Source organism: Helianthus annuus, chromosome 16 (assembly GCF_002127325.2).
Source record: "Helianthus annuus cultivar XRQ/B chromosome 16, HanXRQr2.0-SUNRISE, whole genome shotgun sequence".
NCBI lineage: Eukaryota > Viridiplantae > Streptophyta > Magnoliopsida > Asterales > Asteraceae > Helianthus > Helianthus annuus.
This window is the reverse complement of record NC_035448.2, coordinates 199,824,963-199,845,745: the sequence shown is the minus strand read 5'-3', so window position 1 is coordinate 199,845,745 and position 20,783 is coordinate 199,824,963. Positions and strand designations below refer to the sequence as shown.

The following is a 20,783-nucleotide window of genomic DNA, read 5'->3' as shown; positions in this document are numbered from 1 at the left end:
TAGCATACCTTACAGCATCTCCATTCTTCTGCCGCCTAAGATTCATATCTATTGTTTTTCCATTCATGTTCATCACTTTTAACTGGTGCACTTTCTTTTTGAATCCTCCAATTCTTACAATATCAGCAGGCATTCTCTGCATGACAAATATAGTTTTATAATTAATTTAGGCTTATTGATGTTAGACTATTTGTCTTTGGCATTGACTATTTTAAAAAAAAATCATACCAATCGGTTATCTCCATTTTTTTTGAACTCATGAATACCACTTTTGTGAACATCATTTATCCTTGCAACACCTTTTGTTTGCACATCCACTATCTTCAATGCTTTCTCATAACTCTTTGTATTTTCTTTAAGCTTTTGAAACATTATACAAATTGTATTATTAGACTAAGATATTTAATCACAGCAGTTATACTAAATATTCATTACTAAATGTTGTTAAGTTAAGTTATACGTACCAAGCGGCTGTGTGTTCTCTGTCCAACAGTTGTCACTTCTGGCATTTCCACTTCGGATTCACATATCAGGCTTTTACTGTTTTCTTCATTACAACATTCCACCATCTTTTTTCCTTTATTTTGAACCTGTTAAAACAAGTAATAATGTTAAATAAGAAATGAACAAATATTAATTAAATATATCTAAATATTTGTAAATATATTAATATAAGTACTCATCTATTATTTTGTTTAAAACCAATACATATGCTTTTCTTGGTTGGTTATTGTCTTCTATGATCAAACTCTTTCTTCCTGCCTTTGACATTTCTTTTCCTTCATTGTTTTTATTCACCTCTTCTTGGTTATCTCCTTGAAGCATTTGTATTTCCTAAATAATAAAATCCACAAATTATTATTGTAATTTCAACAAAATCTATACAAATGATTAGTTATTACCTTACTAAGTATTTCATCTGTTGAGTCATCATCTTCACAGAAATTCTGTTATAAAATAACATACCCAAATTAATAATATTTACATAATTCTACTATACGCTAATTTAAATTACTTACAAAGTTAACGTTTTTGTAGTATGTCTCTCTAGGTACTTCCATCAGAGAGTCATCTTCACTTTCTTCTTTCTTGGTAAAAACTACCTCAACTCCTCTACGGTAAATTTTCAATTCAAATGTGACGCTGTCCGTTTTCTTCAACAAGAGTATATCATCCTCTTGTATTGCAAGATCATCAAATAAATTCAGACAACCTTTTGTAAAAACATAATTATCATTGATTTTGTCCGTCTCAATGTTCCAAGTCTGACCTGCTGCATAAATTTTGTAACAATCTTTGACTGGCGAATAAGTGTAACAGTTTGTTACGTAAGCTTCAGGAATCACCTGAAAAGTTTTGTAATATTTTATTGTTGGTTATATATGTATACCATTTATTTAAAAACTATATCAAAATAAATTTTAATTTACAAAACATGTTAGTAGACTTACTACAATCTTTAAGATGTGGTAACGGTTGACTGTCACAAACGATTCACCACATATGTTGTCCACAAAACAATCTATTTCAATGTTTTTGTCTTCCATTATCCTTAACCGCAATAACGTCCTCTTTGGCAACTCAAGCTCCCTTATTACATTACTCCATCCGTCAGTTATAACAGATTCACCACTTACACTTCTCAAAGAAACTGGCCAACTTTTTCCAGTTTCATGTTTTATCAATATTTTTGTTCTTTGCCAATAATCTCCATATACGTTCTTCACAAACTCAATTGGAAGCACCTACGGTTACATTTATGTTATATATTTTATTTAATAAAAGATATACAGAATTGTTTGTCTACATTGTAGCATACCAGTTTTAACAATGATTCATCTTCTAACGAAGCCACACATAACGAGCTCATTTTTAAAAACATGTAATATACAACATATTTTAGAATAATTTAGTATTGAACATAAAGTTACACATATTTGTTCATAGCAATATAAAAATTAGTTGTTAACTAATATTCCACAAAAATTGTTGATAAGTATGACTTTATAATTGTTATATCTACAAAATTTAAACTCATATAATTTGATTAATATTTTCATTATTTATAATCCACATATAAACAATATTAAATTAACTGTTTTCACATGATCATATATGATTATAAATGATGAATGATTCATTAGTTAATATTAAGCTATACATATATTATAATTGATGAGCAAAAATATAAATACATAACTTTAGTAAAATCTTATGTAAATATAGGTTAAAAATGACACTATTAACCAATAAATCAGATGTAATAAATTAGACTATTAACTAATAATTCAGTTTCTTTACAAACAGTTAAACTCCTATTTTAACTCTATAAACAATATCAACATAATCTTTCAACCAAAATCATTTAATCATCGAAATCAAACTATAAACCAAGAAATCAATTTTTTTATAACAATATCTACATAATGTTTCAACCAAATCACACTATTAACCCATAAAAGTAAACTTCAAACAACATGCAATACATATAACCCTTTTAAATATACATAACATACTAAAAATTTGATTTCTTTACAAATACTTAATCTCCGATTTCAACTCTATTTAATCATTAATTGGTTCAAAGAAACAAAATCGTATGAGTTATTTGTAATAATAAACACAACTTCAGTTGATATATGAAAATAACAATGCTGTAGAAGTGATCGGAGATGTAATCGGAATTTTACCTTTACTAATTCTTGAACCGCCTCTTGGTTGTTCTTGAGCTTTGTGAAAGAAATTGATATGAAGTGAAGTTGCAGTAGAGGTAGATGTAGGTGATATGGTATGATTATGAAAGATATTGTAAGAGTTTACTTTTTTTATTTGTATATACGGTTATTTGATAATTAAAATTTACCTTTATTTTTTTGTTATATTTCCTATATTCAATCTAATAATTAAATAAATCCGTAACTCTTAAAGATTTTCATTATTTATTTGGTAAATATTACATAATATACGAATAACATTGAATTTAATCAATTTATATATGTCCTCTCAATATATAATTGGAAATAGAAATCAGCCAAATTTTTTTAAACAATTGTTTTAGAATTATATGTGAACTGATTTCTTTTTTTACATTTAGGTTTTAGATATTTGGTTTTCATATGTTATAAATTTACTTTGTTATGTTTAATAGTTTTTAACAATGTTTAATGGTTTTTATTTTTAAGTTATTACATGTTATCTTATGTTAGATTACTATTACTATTTGTTTTAACGGATAACACAGTTTTGATATTATTTAGTGTGCAAACTTTATCGATCATTGTTTTGACTTCCAATGCAGTTTTTGTTATCATATCCATTCATATAATAAGACACAGACCGTTTGATCATTTATTCATACACCTTATTAATCATACAATCTTTTCGTTTATTAATTTAAATGTATATATTTATTTGGTTACAAAGATAGATTTCCAACCCGTGAGTATTCACGGGTTATAACCTAGTTACCCTATATATATATTTAATAATAAGATGGAATGAACAATATTCTTATTCTTAAAATATTTAATATATGTTCTTAAAATATTTAATATAATAAATTACCCTATATATATATTCAATAATTCAATAATAAGATGGAATGAACAGTATTCTTATTCTTAAAATATTTAATATATGTTCTTAAAATATTTAATATAATAAACCATTAGATACAGTTTTTTTATAGTTTTATTATTTTAATATTATAAAATTGTTTATTTTTTTACTTTTTAAGTTTGATAAGTTTGGTGTTAACCGGTATTTGTATCGAAAATGCCGGTTCGTTATCGGTACATGAAGGTAAAAACCAGCACCAGCCTGGTACATAAAACGGGAAAAGTCGGTACCGGATTGAGTTTGATAGTCTTTTAGTTCGAGAAGTTTGGTACTGCTACCCAGTACCATTTGGTCATCCCTGGTCACAGGTACCGTACGAACAACAACGATATCGTACAACTTTTTTTTAGTTTCAGGGGTAGGGATGAGCTCGGTGCCAACTGATACCCCGGTTACGGTATCGGTATATGAAGATAAAAACCAGTAGCGAACCGGTACCAGGAACGCCAAACGTCAGTACCGAACTGGTACTTAGGATCTTTCGGTTCAGGAAATTTGGTACCGGTACCCATTACTATTTGCTCATCTCTGACTACGGGTTTCTACCGAACAACGTCATTACCATACAATTTTTTAGTTGATTTTCTTTCGTTATTTTTTAGTGTTTTTTTTTTCTACATTTTCTTTTTGTTCTTGTCAGCGGTTCCGTGTGCAAAGCGCTCGTAGTGATTTCAAACACATATAAACACAGACTAAATAACAAAAGAAGTTCGCCGCAACGCGGGTACAGTTTTTACTAGTTGGTATAAATTTATGTTGTAATCTTTGTTGATTGTTTGTTTTGGTTGGTCTAGCACCTTGCTAGTGAAGTAGTTTGAGCATCGGGATAAAACTCCCCGTCCACCTAAAATAAATATCGGCACACAAGTCAAGAAAAAATCCTTAATGGGCGGGTCGAATACCACAATCGGGTCTAAGCAAACACCATTAGGATAACCCCATAAGAACACAACTCAATTTGCTTGAATCTGCGGTCTGAAACGAAGAAAGATGAAACCTTTACTGGGTTTTGTTGGGTTTTTGCTGATGATCAATATCTGCAATGGGTTACTAACTTCTCGAATCACTCTTATGAGTAGCAGCAATTACATAACCAAAGACGCGTTTTGGTTCAATCAAACACTTGATCACTTTTCCCCTTATGTATGAACCCTTTTCCCTGTTAAAAATTATAATTTTTTTAATAAAATTTTGCAACTAATTGAAATGGGTTTGGTGTTTACAGGATCATAGAACGTTTCAGCAGAGATACTATGAATATTTGGATGATTTTAGGATCCCTGATGGGCCGGTTTTTTTAGTGATATGTGGTGAATCTGCGTGTGGTGGGATATCGAATGATTATATAACTGTATGTATTATAATTGTTTCGAAGTTGTAGTTAGATTTGGTTAAAAATGAATGTTGGAGAATGTTTGAATGTTGTGCAGGTTTTGGCCAAGAAGTTTGGAGCTGCTGTGGTGACTTTAGAGCACAGATATTATGGGAAGAGCTCCCCGTTTGAATCGTTTACGACGGAGAATCTTAGGTTTCTTTCGTCGAAACAGGCGTTGTATGACTTGGCTGCTTTTCGTCGATTTTATCAGGTAGATTTTTGATGTTTTACTAGGGTGGGTAGTGATGGCATGACACGGAAATAATTAGGTTTTGTATTGTTAGTTTTAATCTGTTTTAAGAGTAAATTACAAATTTTGTCCTTTATGTTTACACCAAATTGCAGGCGTTGTCCCTTAGCGCAAAAGTCAACAAGTTCTGTGCTTAATGTTCCAAAATCTTGCACGATAACTGGGTTTGCCCTAAAGGACATAACGTGCAAGATTTTGGAACATTAAGTACAAAACTTGTCAACTTTTGCGCTAAAGGACAGCGCTTGCAATTTGATGTAAAAATAAAGGACAAAACTTGTAATTTACTCCTGTTTTAATAAATAGGTTCGTGTTCTGGTTGATAAGTGAACAGGTTGACCATTTCGGTCTGTTTAAATTTAGATAAAAATAAAAAAAAATAATTTTTTTTATAAGTTTCTAAGGAGTTTAATCCGTTTGTTACAATCTGCCAACCCATTTCGGACCCCTTTACAACTTGTTTACAACCCATCAACCCGTTTGATTCGCTTACATAAATGGGCTACATGGTGGCCGTTTGGATTACATGATTTTAAGTGTCTGGTAGGGTTGTACTCCTTGACGCGAATAAGTTCATGGATCACTGGTTCGTGTTCGGGTTCATCATTTCAATTTTTAACCCATCAATTCATTTACAATAAGAATTAAAAAAAAACATATTTTTAATAACGTCGACCTTTCAACCTGTTTAACCTTTTATTACACCCGCCAACCCCTCTTAACCATTTATTACAATCCGTGAGTCTTTTTGACCCGTTTACACCTTTATTGCAACCCATGTACTCTTGGTTCAGGCCCTGAGTTTATCAACCAAACACACAATAATTGAACAACAACGTTCAGACTTTTTTCTATTAATTGAAATCGGAAGAACAAGACCACACCTTCTGTGAAGAAAACAGCGTAAAAACAGCCCTATCAACTAAGCCCACGATGCCACATTTTGACTCAACTAAACAAAACAGATCCATGATTTAAGACCCATTAATTAGACCCAATAAAACATAAAATAAATGTGACTAAAATGAGAAACTGCTGCTGACCTGTTTGATCCGACCCAATCCAACAAGCTCCATAACCCGCATCCAGTTGACCCGTTATGAATTAGTCAAGATTTACCCAATATGTACATCCCATCAACTTGTTTGGGTTACACTGGTCACGTTCATGTTACACAATCTTAAGTGTGTGTGGGGTTGTTCAGGTCTAAGTAGTTAATGCGGTAAAATATCGGATATTGGTCAAGGACCGATATTTGAGATATCGGTTATCGCGGTGGGATATCGGTGAGATATCGGTAATTTTAATATCATGCTAAATTTATATATATAGCAATTTAACACTAACAATTGTAACAAGTAAGAACTGACTAAGACTTAAAACACTGACATTTAACAGTAACAACTAACAATTAAGACTTAAAACACTAATAGCATCAATAAGAAGAAAAATGAACGGTATAAATAAGAAGAATGGTACTGATATTGGGAAATCGGTGATTTATCAATCAAATATTGGTCCTATATCGGTCAAATATCGGACAATATCGCTGATATTATCGGTACTGATATTCTGACCAATATTTTGTACTGCGATCTCGGCAGGGGACCGATAACCGATATATGACTGATATATCGGTTGATATATCGGGATATTAACTACATAGGTTCAGGTTCATCAATCCATCCACGCCAGTCCGACACAATTCACACCCCAAAAATTTGACGGTTGTTTATCATCTCCTAATGTATTACCTTCAATGATTTTGTAGGAATCTTTAAACATGAAGCTTAATAGAACAGATGTTGAGAACCCATGGTTCGTTTTTGGTATATCATATGCTGGAGCTCTTAGTGCGTGGTTCCGTCTTAAATTCCCTCATTTAACATGTGGAAGTCTTGCAAGTTCTGGTGTAGTTAACGCGATTCTCGACTTCTATCAATATGATCAACAGGTTAATACCACTGTTTTTTTTTCGGTTTTATTATTTTAGATTGAGTAAACTGCCAAAATAGTCCCTGAGGTTTGGTCACTTTTGTCACTTTAGTCCAAAACTCAAACCTTTTGAATCTGATTCCCTGTGGTTTCAGTTTTGTTGTCATTTTCATCTAAAATCAAAATATGATCAGATTTTTCAGTTAGCATTCAGCTTTTTTGTCCTTTTCCTCCCTTTTAATGAAGGGCAAAATGGTCTTTTAACGTTTTAGTATAACAAATTAAAAAAATCTGACCATTTTGCCCTTCATTAAAAGGGAGGAAAAAGACAAAAAAGCTGGATGTTAACTGAAAAATCTGACCAGATTTTGCGTTTGGTTGAAAATGACAACAAAATTGAAACCACAGGGAACCAGATTCAAAAGGTTTGAGTTTTGGACTAAAGTGGCAAAAGTGACCAAACCTCAGGGACCGTTTTGGCAGTTTACTCTTTTATATTTATTTCACATTTTTTTTTTATTACTTTACTTGTGGCAGATTGGTGAGTCTACAGGGCCTGAATGTAAAGCTATATTACAAGAAGTTACTCAACTTGCCGAAAATCGACTTACGTCAAATGGTGAAGCTTTGAGAAACGAATTTGGTGCTAATGTGGTATAAATATATACAGTTTTTTTAATTCTTTTTCATATTTCAGTTTGTTCAGATCCATGAACTTACTTTTTGATTTGGTAAAATATTATTTCAGCTAAACGTTGATGGTGATTTCATGTATTTTTTGGCTGATGCTGCAGCTGTAGCTGTAAGTTAACTTATATAATTTATTTTTTGGTTGTTTATGCAGCTGATTCGACTATTCTTATATTTATGAATGCGAGAACTGTATATACATTTATAGAGTAAACTGCCATTTTGGTCCCTGAGGTTTGGTCACTTTTGTCATTTTAGTCCAAAACTCAAACCTTTTGCATCTGGGTCCCTGTGGTTTCAGTTTTATTGCCATTTTGGTCCAAAAATAAAATCAAGTCATATTTGTCTTATAAAATCCTGTAATTTTGTTCTTTTCCTCAGGGGGCAAATCAGGTCATATTTGTCTTATAAAATCTGGTATTTATTTATAAAAAGAAATGACCATTTTGTCCCTGAGGAAAAGAACAAAATAGCATAATTTTATAAGAAAAATATGACATGATTTCATTTTTGGACCAAAATGACAATAAAACCGAAACCACAGGGACCCAGATGCAAAATGTTTGAGTTTTGGACTAAAGTGGCAAAAGTGACCAAACCACAGGGACCAAAATGGCAGTTTACTCACATTTATATTACATAAGACAGTTATGCATTATGTACAAGTGCGTATGCATTCATTGCGGTTCTGTACTTAAAATGGATTTTGTATTAAATTCGCTCCTATGAAATATTATGCAGATTCAATACGGAAATCCAGATAAACTTTGCAAACCGATGATCGAGGCTAAGAAGTCTGGAAAAGATCTTGTGGTAATTTTTTCTTCTTCTTAAAAGGTCATATATAATTTTAGTTTCAAAAACGTGCGCTTGAGTACGCTCGGGCGAGAGGTTCATCACTTAGGTCATTTAAACAACTTTCTTGCAGGACGCGTATGCAAAATACGTAAAAGAATATTACGTTGGTAGTTTTAAAGTTGACGTTGAATCATATACTCAAGAACATCTAAAGAACACGGAATCTGCAGACCGATTATGGTGGTTCCAAGTTTGCACCGAAGTCGCCTTTTTCCAGGTGGCACCTGCGAATAGTATCCGTTCTTCAAAGATCGACATACGGCATGTTCACACAGCTTGATTTACGATTAATTAGAATCTAAATTATGTTTATTTTAATTTTGGATTTGATCTGTAACAGTTACCACATGGATTTATGCAAAAATGTTTTCGGAGAAGGCGTCTATCCGGTTGTTGATTCTACAAATCTGTACTATGGGGGCACTGACATTGCTGGTATAAACGTTATCTCGTTCATAATCCATACATATACTATTACACGTATGCTTGCGTACAAAATTTATTTATTTTTCATAAAAAATTTCTTGTTAGGTTCGAAAATAGTTTTTACTAACGGGTCACAAGATCCATGGCGGCACGCATCAAAACAGGTCTCGTCTCCAGATAGTAAGTTCCCATAAATAATCTTTGATCCGTTTTTTATTTTATCATGGCAAATTGGATCATAAGTAATAACAATTAATTTTTTTTTTTTAAATTTTGTAGTGCCGGCGTACATAGTGACTTGTAACAATTGTGGGCATGGAAGTGACCTAAGAGGGTGCCCTCAATCGCCGTTAGTTCCCGAAGGTTAGCTTGGACTATTAACACTTGTTACATATTAACAAATAATTTAAAGAGTTAAATGCCATTTTAGTCCCTGTGGTTTGGGCCATTTTACCAGTTTAGTCCAAAGGTTTCATTTTTCGCCTGTAGTTCCAAAAAGGTTTCACCGTTGCCATTTTAGTCCACTGGGTTAACGTCATTCATTTTTTCTGTTAACAAGAAGGGCAATTCGGTCATTTTATACGGCCGAATTGCCCTTTTAGTTAACAGAACTACATATAAAATGACCGAATTGCCCTTCTTGTTAACAGAAAAAATGGATGAAGTTAACCCAGTGGACTAAATTGGCAACGGTGAAACCTTTTTGGACCCACAAGCGAAAGATGAAAACTTTGGACTAAACTGGCAAAATGGCCCAAACCACATGGACTAAAATGGCATTTAACTCTAATTTAAATCTTGAAAACGATGTTTAATTTTGTGAAAAAAATGTTTTATTAATATTGCAGGAAGTTCTAAGAATTGTAGCGCACCTGAAGCTGTTAACAAAGTGCGCCAACAGGTGATAGAACATATAGACTTGTGGTTGTCTCAGTGCCACACTGCAGCTAGGAGTTCAATATAAGTTGGGCTATATGAATGCAATTACGATTGCTATTACTCACACTATGTAGTATGTACCATAATAGTCAGGGGCGGACCTATGGTGTTACAAGGGGTAACCCACGTTGCCCCTTGAAGCTCTGGTGATGCTCCGACAGTAGTGTATATTTTGGAAAATTTTGACGTTTTTTCGATTTCGTTATCTTTTTTTTGAAACGTTACCCCTATGCGGATTTTCTAGATCCGCCACTGATAGTAGTAATTATGTTGAACTAGATGTTGTTAAAGTTTTTGTTGGAAATCATCTTATCAATATCTGTTGAATATTACTAAAATTACAGAAAAGCCATCACTTCACATCAATCAAATACTTATACAATTGCTACAAGTACATGCTATGAACAAAAGCAGCAGACTCCATGCTGATTGATACAAATTTTATAATAATAAACCTTGTTTTCATGTTCTAAGCTCAACACTCGCGACTTGAAACCGGCTTAGTAGACATACCCCTTAACGAACATTCCCTTTTTGGCCTCCTCAGACTCGCCCTCACCTGTGTATTTCCCGAGCTGAGCCAGTGAGTTGGCACTGGCCCTCTGGAGCAGAGCATCCTGAGCAGCCTTCACGTTCTCGGGCCTTCCTCCCCATGTCTTGAGGCAAGTGTTCTGTAAGGCCCTGGCGTATGAGAACGACACGTGCCATGGGTTCGGGCTCTGGTTCATTGCATTCAAGTTGAGTGTAGCTTCCACCTCAGATTGCCCACCAGACAAAAACTGCATTTTTCATTGCACATGTCACTAACTTTTACTCTATAAATCGTTCATGCACATAGGAACGCCAGTGGGTCAGGTATGGGACGAATTTTTGTAATATCAGTCCGATACCCAATTATAAAACCGTGTCCTATATATGTGTGCCAGTTACCCTTTCCTCAATACCCGTCAAGTTCTTGGGTATACCTGCTTATGATCTTATATGGTTGAAAATTACCTGTTGGGACGCCCAGAATCCCTACTTTAAACTCGCTTCAAAAATTGACTTTAAATATTAAATACTCAACTATGCTTCTAACAAGTATAATTTTATGTTTCTAACAACTTAAGCTAATATTAATTATATTTTCTTTAATTTTAATATTATATTATATATTAATATATCCGGGCATACGGGTTTTCCTATCAGGTTCGGGTTTTTTTGTCATCCCTACACACGCACACACGAGAAATAGAAACTTGCCATGATTCCAGGAACTGCGGGTGGGATTCTTTGTTTGAGGAGTTTGAGAGTGTAATCCGCGACTTGTTGAGGTGTGGCTCTGTCCTTGCAATCGGCTCCCGGTGTAACCATGCTGGGCTTCAAAAGGATTCCTTCAAACAACACATTGTTCTCAGCTAGGTAAAAGAACACCTCAGCCCACACTTTCTTAGCAACCTCAAACGTAGTATCGATTCCATGTTCACCGTCTAGTAAAATCTCGGGCTCCACAATCGGGACCAACCCATTGTCCTGAAAAAAAAAAAAAACTTCAGAACTTACAAACATGAAACATCACCTAACCAAACTGTTTTAGACCCACTAGCAAGTCTTTTTACCTGAGAAATCGCAGCGTAACGGGCCAGACCCCATGCTGCTTCCTTGACCGCGAGGGCCGATGGCCCGTTTGGAATGCTCACTACTGTACGCCTGCAAGCTCAACAAAATGAACTTAAACATTCAAGTATTGACTAAAAGTCAAAGACAAGAGGTTTGACTCGCACTAACCATTTGGCGAAACGTGCACCCTGTTGGTAGTAAGCTGCAGAGCGCGAGGCAAGCCCGTCAAGACCTTGGCACCATGACTCGTCATTCGAGCCAGCCAATGGGACTAAACCCTGTAAAGTCAAAGTCAACATTTGAACTCCCACACTATATTGACAGACATGCACTAAATAATATCATATCATATCATATCATATTACCTTGTCGACCTTGATACCGGGTACAATCCCCTGTTCAACGAGGATATCGACAATCTTTTTGCCGTCAACGGTTGATTGGTACAAGGTTTCCTCGAAGAGGATAGCGCCCGAGATGTAGTTGCCAAGGCCCGGTGGGGTAACAAGTAGGGTCCGGTAAGCTTGACGGTTAGCCTCGGTGTTCTCAAGACCGATAGAAGCTAACCGCTTTCCACAAGTGGCATTTGACTCATCCATGGCTAGGATTCCACGGCCCGGTGATGCTACGGTTTTCTAAATTTAATAATAAAAGTTCATTAGTTATCAACTTATTTATTTTTTGTTTGAATTAAAGAGAATAAAAACACTTACCGCGGTTTTAACGAGCTCATCGGCATAGGAAGCACGGACGGTCAGGGCAGAGGGTGCGCCCGAGCTGACCCGCACCACGGAAACCGAGGGTTGGCGAAGGGTCTGGCCCTTAACCCAATCAGACTTGTCAAGAATGGCTGGGGATGACTGGAAGAGATATGCTGAAGCCATTTTTTGTTTTCTTTAAAAAATAGAAAATATAAAAAATAAAAATAAAAGAAAAGAGGCTGTTAAGCTCCTTTCTATATCGGTTTGATATGAACACCACTCAATTGTGTTTGGGCTCACTAAATTTATAGTTATAATATGAGGTAAGAAAAGATATAATTTTTAAGGCTATGATGGATTGGCTTATTAGAGAGTGACACGTGGATTGATAACTTTGATGACATGGCGGCTGGAATTTAGCAAAGTTTGGGATGATATGTGATGAGGGGACGAAATTGTCCGTGGGAATTTCAGGATGATTATTTATTTATTAATGGTTGTTATTTATTAAAGTTATTGTTTTATAAAAGAACAAAATCATGAACTTTTCAAAGGAAATAATGTGGGGCCCACTGGGTTTATATGTGAGGTTGTAAGTTAACCATCTTGCAATCGTAATTTTCATCTTAATCATAGAGTTTGCAGATTTGTTTTTTATTAATTATTGAATTTTTGTAGTAGTTCAGTTATTCTCTATTTCTCATGTGTAAGAACATGTTTTTTAGGGCAAGATTTTATTCCACATACAAAAGAAAGATTCTGATCCTGTAACAAGCTGCTAGCAGAGATCCCAGAAACTGGCATTCACATGCGTGAGTTTGTTATATGTACTTAACGATGTGAGATTTGTGTAAAGTGTCACAATTCACAAACTCAAAGTCACATACGCTTTATCTTGAAACTTATATCTTACCGTCTTATAACATTCGGCTCATTATACTAACCAACATTGTATGTATTGCCCACTAAAATATCACAGAATTTTTGTTAGGTTTTTTTTTTTTTTTTTTTTTTTTTTTTTTTTTTTTTTTGTTAGCTGTCCGTGTGGAAGCTTCATGTGAGACCAGATTGATTCCACTGAAGCATGTTTAACCGTGATAATTTATTTTTGTCCACGACAAACGTGCCTAAAGCATGCTAATGATGTTTGAAATCATGTATTCTTATGACACAGTTTAGACTAGGCGTCAGACTACCTCTTGTAATTAAACATATAGTTTAACAAGAATTAGTTTTGAGAAGCTGGTTTAGTGGTTAGTTATTTGGTTTCTCTCCTTGAGGTCCCAAGTTTAATTTTCACTAGCATCACTTTGAAGGACATTGGTGGTGGCAATAAAGTTTAGAACTAGGCCTCCATAGAGGTCATCAGTTCAAAACCGAGCCAAACCGGGTTTTACCACAGTGGGCCTTCGGGCGGGCGGGTTTTCCATGAAACTGGTGGCTTGGTGGCTTAGATATGTATCCAACTCTGACCGTTATGGAGGAGAGGATGCATTTGCTCGATTGAGGACATCCTATAATGTTTATCCGGTGATTTAGTTGGCCGTTAAAAAAAGTTTAATAGTAATTAGTGTTTAAATTTCCTGGGTTGTTTATTCAAACAAACTATTGCTTTGTTTTTTCTTAAATGTACTTTTTACACGACACCAGAACTTACCCGAAAAATGGAGGAGGTCCAAGAAAAAAGAAAAAAATAACTAAATTTTGTTTTGTGCTGGTGACAAGTGGGCATATATTCGTGGTGGGCGTCGTGTCTTCTTTTTCAAGATAAGGACTAAAAAGGTATAATTAAAAAAATTAGAAGTAAAGATTAACTTTCTAATTACAATTTGGGTTTATCATGAACCGTCTTTTTATATCATAATTTGGTTTTATCTAGGTTTAAATTATCGTCTCCTATCAGGGGCGGCTCTTATGGTGTGCGGGTAGGAATTCCGCACAAGGCCCGTGATTTCGAGAGACACGGGATTTTTTAAAAAAAATCGATATATATATGTTATTTTTAAAAAAAAAAAAATTATAAACACATACCAAATCTAATATAAAGGGCCATTATCAAATACCTTTATATGTTTTATAATTTAGCCAACTTAACATTAGGTTTATTGGTTCAATCCAATACTAATATGATTTTAAAAATAAAAATAATATTAATTGTGAAGAGTTGATCTAACAATTTGCTATGAAGAACGCAAGGAGGGCTACACGAATCATTGGTTAGCTATTAGCCTATTAACTTATTAGTTATTATGGTATGAAACTCATTAAAATACTATGATTTTATCATAATTGCATTGTTTATCAAATACTACAATTTTTGTCATTTTCGTAATTATATTGTTTATCATTAAAGCATATGGGCACATTTTTCGAGCTCGAACAGGGTACATGAATTTTCAGAGACGCCACTGTCTCCTATAAAAATATTTAATTTATTTAAAGTTGTGATATTTAAAACACATAATTTTACTGTTCAAGTTTGTAGAGTTTCATAAAGTGAAGATCAAATATTTTTTATTAACTTTATCGAATATTAGAGAATAAAACTATTTCGTTTTGCTTTTAAGACACAATCAGTCACGTAAAAAACAGAAGTTTCCAACCTAAGGATTATAATTATAACATGTATAATTTTTAACATTTTAAAGTGAGACAAGTAGAAAACTAGTAGGGCTCAAACTATAAGTGGTAACATTCAAAAAAACGCAGGAGGCTAACCCAAAAATTTCAAACGATTTAACAGAACTACTTTTGATCTATGTATGCAATTAAAAAGCAGGAGGCTAGCGACCTAGCGGGCTAGCGTTACACAATATTAACAAACTAGATCTAAAATAAAAACGTTAAAACAGAAAATAAAACATAAATCCGTTGTAGTCTAGTTGGTTAGGATACTCGGCTCTCACCCGAGAGACCCGGGTTCAAGTCCCGGCAACGGAATTTTTTTACTTTTTTTCTTTTTTAAGGAAAATATGAATGGATATAAATTGATTAATACTTTTATACAAAGATGTGCAACCCTTGAGTTGTAATTTCTTCAGGTGGTTGACGTGTCCAACCTTAGAATCAGATGAAACCCGAGGTTGAACCCGGAAATAATAAAGCCTCTTTTGATAGCTTGATGAACCCTAGTTAAGCCTATCTAACGCCGGTTTTAGTTTCCTTCCTAACAAGGCTCATCTACATTGACAACCATCCAACCGAAATAAGGGCGAACATAAACATACTTTAATAATGAAAAACATACTTAAGTGATACTTATTAACATATTTTATCACGGAAAGGGATCCTTTATGATTAGCAAAACCAATGGGTAAGAGTAACATTATTATCGTTTAAGCTTCGCTTAATTCACAAAGAGAACATATAGTAGTAAAAGTCAAGGGTCTTACCAAGTGGGCCCCACCAACGACCGGCTATTTTAGCGATGTTGCGTGTTTTGATATCCTTCAATTTTATTGATAATGATTGCATTAAGAAGAAGCATTATGTTTCTTTTATACTTTACATTTTCAGAGATGATTTTGATTTTTGAAGCCAAGTGTCTCTTAGGAAGCAACCTCGGTATGATTTGCCCACATCCCATTCAGACCATACCAATAGCTTTGTTAACGTCTGGGTATGGTTGTTGTAAGCACGGTTTAATTCACGAACAGCTTAGCTACTAAAGTAACACAAGATATATATACATGTTATTAAAGGGACCCTGAACTTTCAATCATCAACTTTTGAGAGATAATTTACAAGGTTGACATCATTACAAGAACTGAAGAGTGATGAGAAATATCCAAATTAATCTGTACAAAGTTTCAACAGTCTTGGAAGAGCTGTACAAAGCATGTATCCATTGCATTCTGCAAAACAACGATCCGGTAAACAATTAGATAGCACACCCGAAATTAACTTAAAAAAAAAAAAAAAAAAAAAAAAAAAAAAAAAAAACAAAAAACAGTTAAAATGGTAAGTACCATAAACAGCTTAGAATGACTGAAAAAGAGTCACTGTAGCAATATACCCATTCTTCATCACCTACCATATCAACACAGCCGTTATAAGCAATTATGTTCGGTGCAATTATGGTTAAAAAATATTTCATAACGACTTAGGATTACGAGAAAACAATAATATTAACAAAAAATTCTCACGTAAACAACTTGAAAATAAAGAAATTACCTCGAAAGCAACGTTCTGGTACCCGTAGACAAAAGTCGAGCCAAACGGATTGCTTGTAGAGCCTTGTGTTTGAATAGCAGCTCGACCACAATCTCCAAGAATCTCCTATAAAAGAGAAAGAAACTAAAATTACCAAAATTAACGATATTATATTTTCAAATTTAATACAATTTTCCGTTTAGCACAACAAGCTGCAATTTTGTAAGACTTATTAAGCTTCAAAGTAGCGGTAAATTATATTGACCTTCACTAGCTCCCACTTTGTCCCAGGTGTAATACTGCTTTTAGAGGAATTCATATCTTGATGATACGCACCGTCCACTACGGTTCATAACACGAACAAAAACATTAGTTAACATCTTCACAGAACGAGCATAAACGTTATGTGATACCACTTACGTTCTGTAGCATGGATAACGAAATTGCACTTTATGTAAGAGTTAAAGTCAGCATGCCCCGGATAATTCGTATGTAGAACAAACTTTTTGATCTTATGAGTCTGAAAAATTAAATTAATAATTTAATACATTCACATGACATCTCTAATTCTACTGACAACTATTATTTTTGAATATTCAAACAATTAATTTGAAAATTACCTGGCCATCAAATAATATGTCAAAGCCACGAGCAAAGTAATTGTAAAAGTAATCGCCACATAGTGTTGTTTTTGGACGTGGGTCTGACGCAGAGTGAATTACCATTTGGTCTACCTGGTACCGCCACGTGTACATTAGTTATACGAGCCACTCCGTTAACAACATTTGTAAATTTATACTTGAAGACTTAAAAATAACCTGTTTTTGATGAATTCCATCCGGTCGGCCTAATTCTGTCCACACATCCTTCATGTATGATAATATATAATCGTTAAAAAAGTATAAAATATGTATGGAATAATTACTTAAAAAAAAGGTTTAGCTGACGGTACCTGTGGAGAAGCACCAAAGGGGATATGCTGACCGCCTACTGTAAACCATAATTCTTCTCCTAGCTGAATAAATATATAAAAACAATCAGATAAAGTTATTTAAATTAAATGTAGTAATTCATCCCATTTTAACTAGGGTAGTTAAAATCAAGTAACCGAACCTTAACGTGAACTTCTTCCATGTAGAGACTGCCAGCTGGCAGCGGAGGAGCGGAAGCTTTGTTCATCAATGATCCTACACCGACTTTACTATCGGTCGAACTGTCGTATATGCATACACGACAGGTTACTGGAGTCGTCCCGTCAGGAAACTCCAATGGCAATTCAGCTTTCAAATTTTAAAATACAAAAGATTAGTGTTAACAATTAGAGAATTAAATAATAAAATATGATCAAGAAAAATCTTATACCTTCCCCGTTATGGCAACAGTCGGTGTACTGAGACGGAATTGGAAAGGCAAATGATAGCCCCTGCAAAGTAAAATAAAAAAATAAAAAAAAACGAAGATGAGAAGGATATAAAAGTTAAAACACTACGCGTTGAAGGAGAACTGATGGTATGATTGAGAACTAAAGCGAACCGGATAGAAAAGAGTGTAGACGCCTCTCTCTTTGTCGTAAATTCCAGGAAATGTGGGTCCGAAAACAGCGTAAACGGCAACAAAAGTAGCTGGAGTCGATGGACCTCTGAAAATAATAAAAGGGTGTCGTGTTGTTCCCAAGCTGATTAAATCAGAAATTTGGAGAACGGGTCAGTAAACTATACGTACCCAATAAGTGATGTTGCATAGCGCATCTGAAGCCGTTTGACATCAAAAATTTCAATTAGACGAAGCCTCTGAGAAAACAAGAAATATGAAATATGTCATAAGGACTCACATATTATCACTGTGCTGGAAGTCGCAATAATATTATTGAGAAAAACATGCAATATTACATGCTTCAAGATATAGTACCTGCGACCATGGATCAAAACGGAGGTGAAAACCGTGATCCGGAAAGCTTATGACAACATCCAGCTTCAACGGATCCTATACCAAACAAAAATTGCAACACTCTATTCAAACAACTTAAAAAGTACCATGCGTTAACAACAAAGCACCACTAAAAGAAAGCACCATAATCATCCCAAATTACATTAGTCATCACAAACCTCATCAAAGTACTTGACATGAACAACGTCATAGATGTTTGGCTGTTGCTCTATCTGCGCAAACGCCTCGCATATAGGCATTCCTGTAACAAAAAAAACAACCATTCATCACCGTCTAAACCAAAACTAACAAAATCATCCATGAAAATAAAAATAAAAAAAAAGATCTTTAAAAACCAACCTCAGTTATTTTATAATCTAACTTCAAACCCTCTATAAATTCACTAAAACCATACAATTTACCATTTAATACAAACTAAACCAAAATTTTATTTAAAAGAAAAAAAAAGGCCAACATAATTGCAACTCAATCTAACCAAAAACTTCAACTAATAATAACATCAGTTCACAATCTTAACAAGATACACTCCAATTTCAACAATCAACAAAAAACATAACATTTCACACAAAACAAACTAAATAAAACTCATTATTTCTTATTCAATCACAAAACCCATAAATCCCCAAATAATTAGAACTCAATCTAAACAAAATACACAAAACTCAATGTTTCAAAACCAATAAATCCCCAAAAATATGCAACAAGAATCAACGATGAATCGAGATCAAAAAAAGGGAAAGATTACCGAGAGAAAAGGGGCCGATTCCGAGACCAGGACGAAGATCAAGAACGATGACACCCATGGCTGTGCCCTCGCACCTTCTACGGGGTCTCTGCAACATAATAATATCTGGATAATAACAAACAGGATTATCCTTTCAGAGATTTCAAATTCCCGATTATCTTGTTGTGCAGTGATCGATAAGTCTACGAAGCCCGTATTTTTGGCGATCGGGTTTTTTCGATTTAGAGGATGCGTAAGTGGTTCAGTTGTCGCCTACTACACGGCATGAATGAATGAATGAATGGAAAGGATGGATGGATGCTTTACGGTTTGTACTTTGTTGGTATTTGGTTATGTTAACGAGAGACGCCTAGTGCTCGGTTTTAAAATTGTGGCATATGTTTTGTCTACTAGGTTTTTATCCGGGATTGCTTCCCGGACTCGGAAAAGTTATTTATATTAATTAATTATTATTTGTTTGTAATACGATCACATTACATCAACCATCTAATTCGATTAAACAACAATGTCTTCAAATCACCGGATTAGATCATGAACTCATATTAGAAGACAAAACAAAGCGCAACATGACCATATGAATAATATCATTTCCACTTTTACTTCAATGCACTTACATAATAGGGTGATTTGGGATTTTGAAAAAATCTTTGTTTTTTTTACCTCTTTTACAAAATAAGATGTTGACCAAATTTGAAACAGATGTTGACCAAAAGTCAATAAGATATTGACAAATAGTCAAACAGATGTTGAGCTTAAACAGATGTTTGGTTTAAGGCCAAACATCTGTTTATGGCCAAACATCTGTTTAAGTCCAAATATCTGATATAGAAGGAGAACATCTGTTTAAGGCAAAACATTTGTTTAAGGTCAAACATGTGTTTAAGGTCAAACAATTGTTTAAGTCCAAACATCTGATATAAAAGACCAAACATCTGTTAAAGGCCAAACAACTGTTTAAGCCTTAACAGATGTTTAACTTGTTAAGATCTACTGTCTTCTCACACAGTTTTCCTCTTCAAAACACTGTTGAACCTAACATGGAAAGTTATTTAAAAACATTGTCTTCAAATCACCGTTTTAACCAAACAGCGGTTTCAACCACAGTTTTAACCCAACAGTGGTTTTAAACCACCATTTTAACCAAACAGCGGTTTCAACCACAGTTTTCTGAACAGTAGTTCCAAACATCTGTGGACATCAATCTGTTGACCAATCAACCACTGTTTTATTTTCAAACATCTGTTCCCAATAACAGAGCTTTGATCATTTAAACATACATTTGCCAATATTACAAGCTTTTACACTATCAAACCTAAATATTTTGTAACATCCCAAAACCCGAATGTTTATAATTGCCATGTGTTCTTATATGACTTAGCACGAAATGAATAACTAGGTTATTTAACAAAGTTAAGTGTGTGTGTGGTTAGAAGTACTAAATGACTAAAGTTATACCCATTTATGCTTTAGTGGCTAACACAAGGTGTAACACCCCAAAACTCGAACTATTTAGTTGCTAGAATGTTACTACATCTAAAAGAAGGAAAT

General features: G+C 34.1%; 3 protein-coding genes and 1 non-coding gene across 5 annotated transcripts; 2 read left to right on the top strand and 2 right to left on the bottom strand.

Annotated features, from left to right (window-relative positions):
* Nucleotides 1-4,418: 4,418 nt before the first annotated feature.
* On the top strand, nucleotides 4,419-10,409 carry LOC110915412 (probable serine protease EDA2). The gene is made up of 12 exons (XM_022160109.2): nucleotides 4,419-4,761; nucleotides 4,844-4,969; nucleotides 5,049-5,204; nucleotides 7,015-7,197; nucleotides 7,716-7,832; nucleotides 7,927-7,980; nucleotides 8,610-8,681; nucleotides 8,797-8,987; nucleotides 9,067-9,161; nucleotides 9,258-9,332; nucleotides 9,432-9,515; nucleotides 10,001-10,409. Exons 1-12 carry the CDS (start codon nucleotides 4,609-4,611, stop codon nucleotides 10,114-10,116), a joined length of 1,422 nt encoding a protein of 473 aa, XP_022015801.1. The 5' UTR covers nucleotides 4,419-4,608; the 3' UTR covers nucleotides 10,117-10,409.
* LOC110915413 (fructose-bisphosphate aldolase 1, chloroplastic) lies at nucleotides 10,408-12,693 on the bottom strand. The gene is made up of 6 exons (XM_022160110.2): nucleotides 12,404-12,693; nucleotides 12,056-12,325; nucleotides 11,859-11,968; nucleotides 11,690-11,780; nucleotides 11,334-11,603; nucleotides 10,408-10,870 (listed from the first exon to the last, which is right to left on the bottom strand). The coding sequence occupies exons 1-6, from the start codon at nucleotides 12,572-12,574 to the stop codon at nucleotides 10,592-10,594; spliced, it is 1,191 nt and encodes a 396-aa protein (XP_022015802.1). The 5' UTR covers nucleotides 12,575-12,693; the 3' UTR covers nucleotides 10,408-10,591.
* Nucleotides 12,694-15,258: 2,565 nt separating this feature from the next.
* Nucleotides 15,259-15,331, top strand: TRNAE-CUC. The gene has a single exon. It is a non-coding gene; the product is annotated as a tRNA-Glu (tRNA).
* Nucleotides 15,332-16,064: 733 nt separating this feature from the next.
* On the bottom strand, nucleotides 16,065-19,569 carry LOC110915414 (UPF0183 protein At3g51130). 2 transcript variants are annotated; one of them, XM_022160111.2, is made up of 15 exons: nucleotides 19,236-19,559; nucleotides 18,649-18,731; nucleotides 18,425-18,526; nucleotides 18,266-18,333; nucleotides 18,077-18,182; nucleotides 17,906-17,966; nucleotides 17,657-17,823; nucleotides 17,496-17,558; nucleotides 17,362-17,409; nucleotides 17,164-17,277; nucleotides 16,964-17,063; nucleotides 16,809-16,885; nucleotides 16,565-16,669; nucleotides 16,360-16,420; nucleotides 16,065-16,245 (listed from the first exon to the last, which is right to left on the bottom strand). In XM_022160111.2, exons 1-14 carry the CDS (start codon nucleotides 19,330-19,332, stop codon nucleotides 16,370-16,372), a joined length of 1,242 nt encoding a protein of 413 aa, XP_022015803.1. In that variant the 5' UTR covers nucleotides 19,333-19,559; the 3' UTR covers nucleotides 16,065-16,245; nucleotides 16,360-16,369. The 2 variants fall into 2 exon arrangements, with proteins under 2 accessions (XP_022015803.1, XP_022015804.1); XM_022160112.2 differs by having other exon boundaries at nucleotides 16,074-16,245; nucleotides 18,452-18,526; nucleotides 19,236-19,569.
* Nucleotides 19,570-20,783: the final 1,214 nt, after the last annotated feature.

Excerpts from the sequence above, each read along its gene's own strand:
- LOC110915412 (XM_022160109.2), top strand. The coding sequence starts at position 4,609 with ATGAAACCTTTACTGGGTTTTGTTGGGTTTTTGCTGATGATCAATATC. Across the intron at positions 7,198-7,715 it reads TCTATCAATATGATCAACAG|ATTGGTGAGTCTACAGGGCC; the intron begins GTTAATACCACT and ends TACTTGTGGCAG. Across the intron at positions 7,981-8,609 it reads CTGATGCTGCAGCTGTAGCT|ATTCAATACGGAAATCCAGA; the intron begins GTAAGTTAACTT and ends AATATTATGCAG.
- LOC110915413 (XM_022160110.2), bottom strand. The coding sequence starts at position 12,574 with ATGGCTTCAGCATATCTCTTCCAGTCATCCCCAGCCATTCTTGACAAG. Across the intron at positions 11,781-11,858 it reads GGTGCACGTTTCGCCAAATG|GCGTACAGTAGTGAGCATTC; the intron begins GTTAGTGCGAGT and ends TTGAGCTTGCAG. Across the intron at positions 10,871-11,333 it reads CCGCAGTTCCTGGAATCATG|TTTTTGTCTGGTGGGCAATC; the intron begins GCAAGTTTCTAT and ends TGAAAAATGCAG.
- LOC110915414 (XM_022160111.2), bottom strand. The coding sequence starts at position 19,332 with ATGTTGCAGAGACCCCGTAGAAGGTGCGAGGGCACAGCCATGGGTGTC. Across the intron at positions 18,334-18,424 it reads ATCTTGAAGCATGTAATATT|AGGCTTCGTCTAATTGAAAT; the intron begins GCATGTTTTTCT and ends TTGTTTTCTCAG. Across the intron at positions 17,064-17,163 it reads ACATATTATTTGATGGCCAG|ACTCATAAGATCAAAAAGTT; the intron begins GTAATTTTCAAA and ends TTAATTTTTCAG.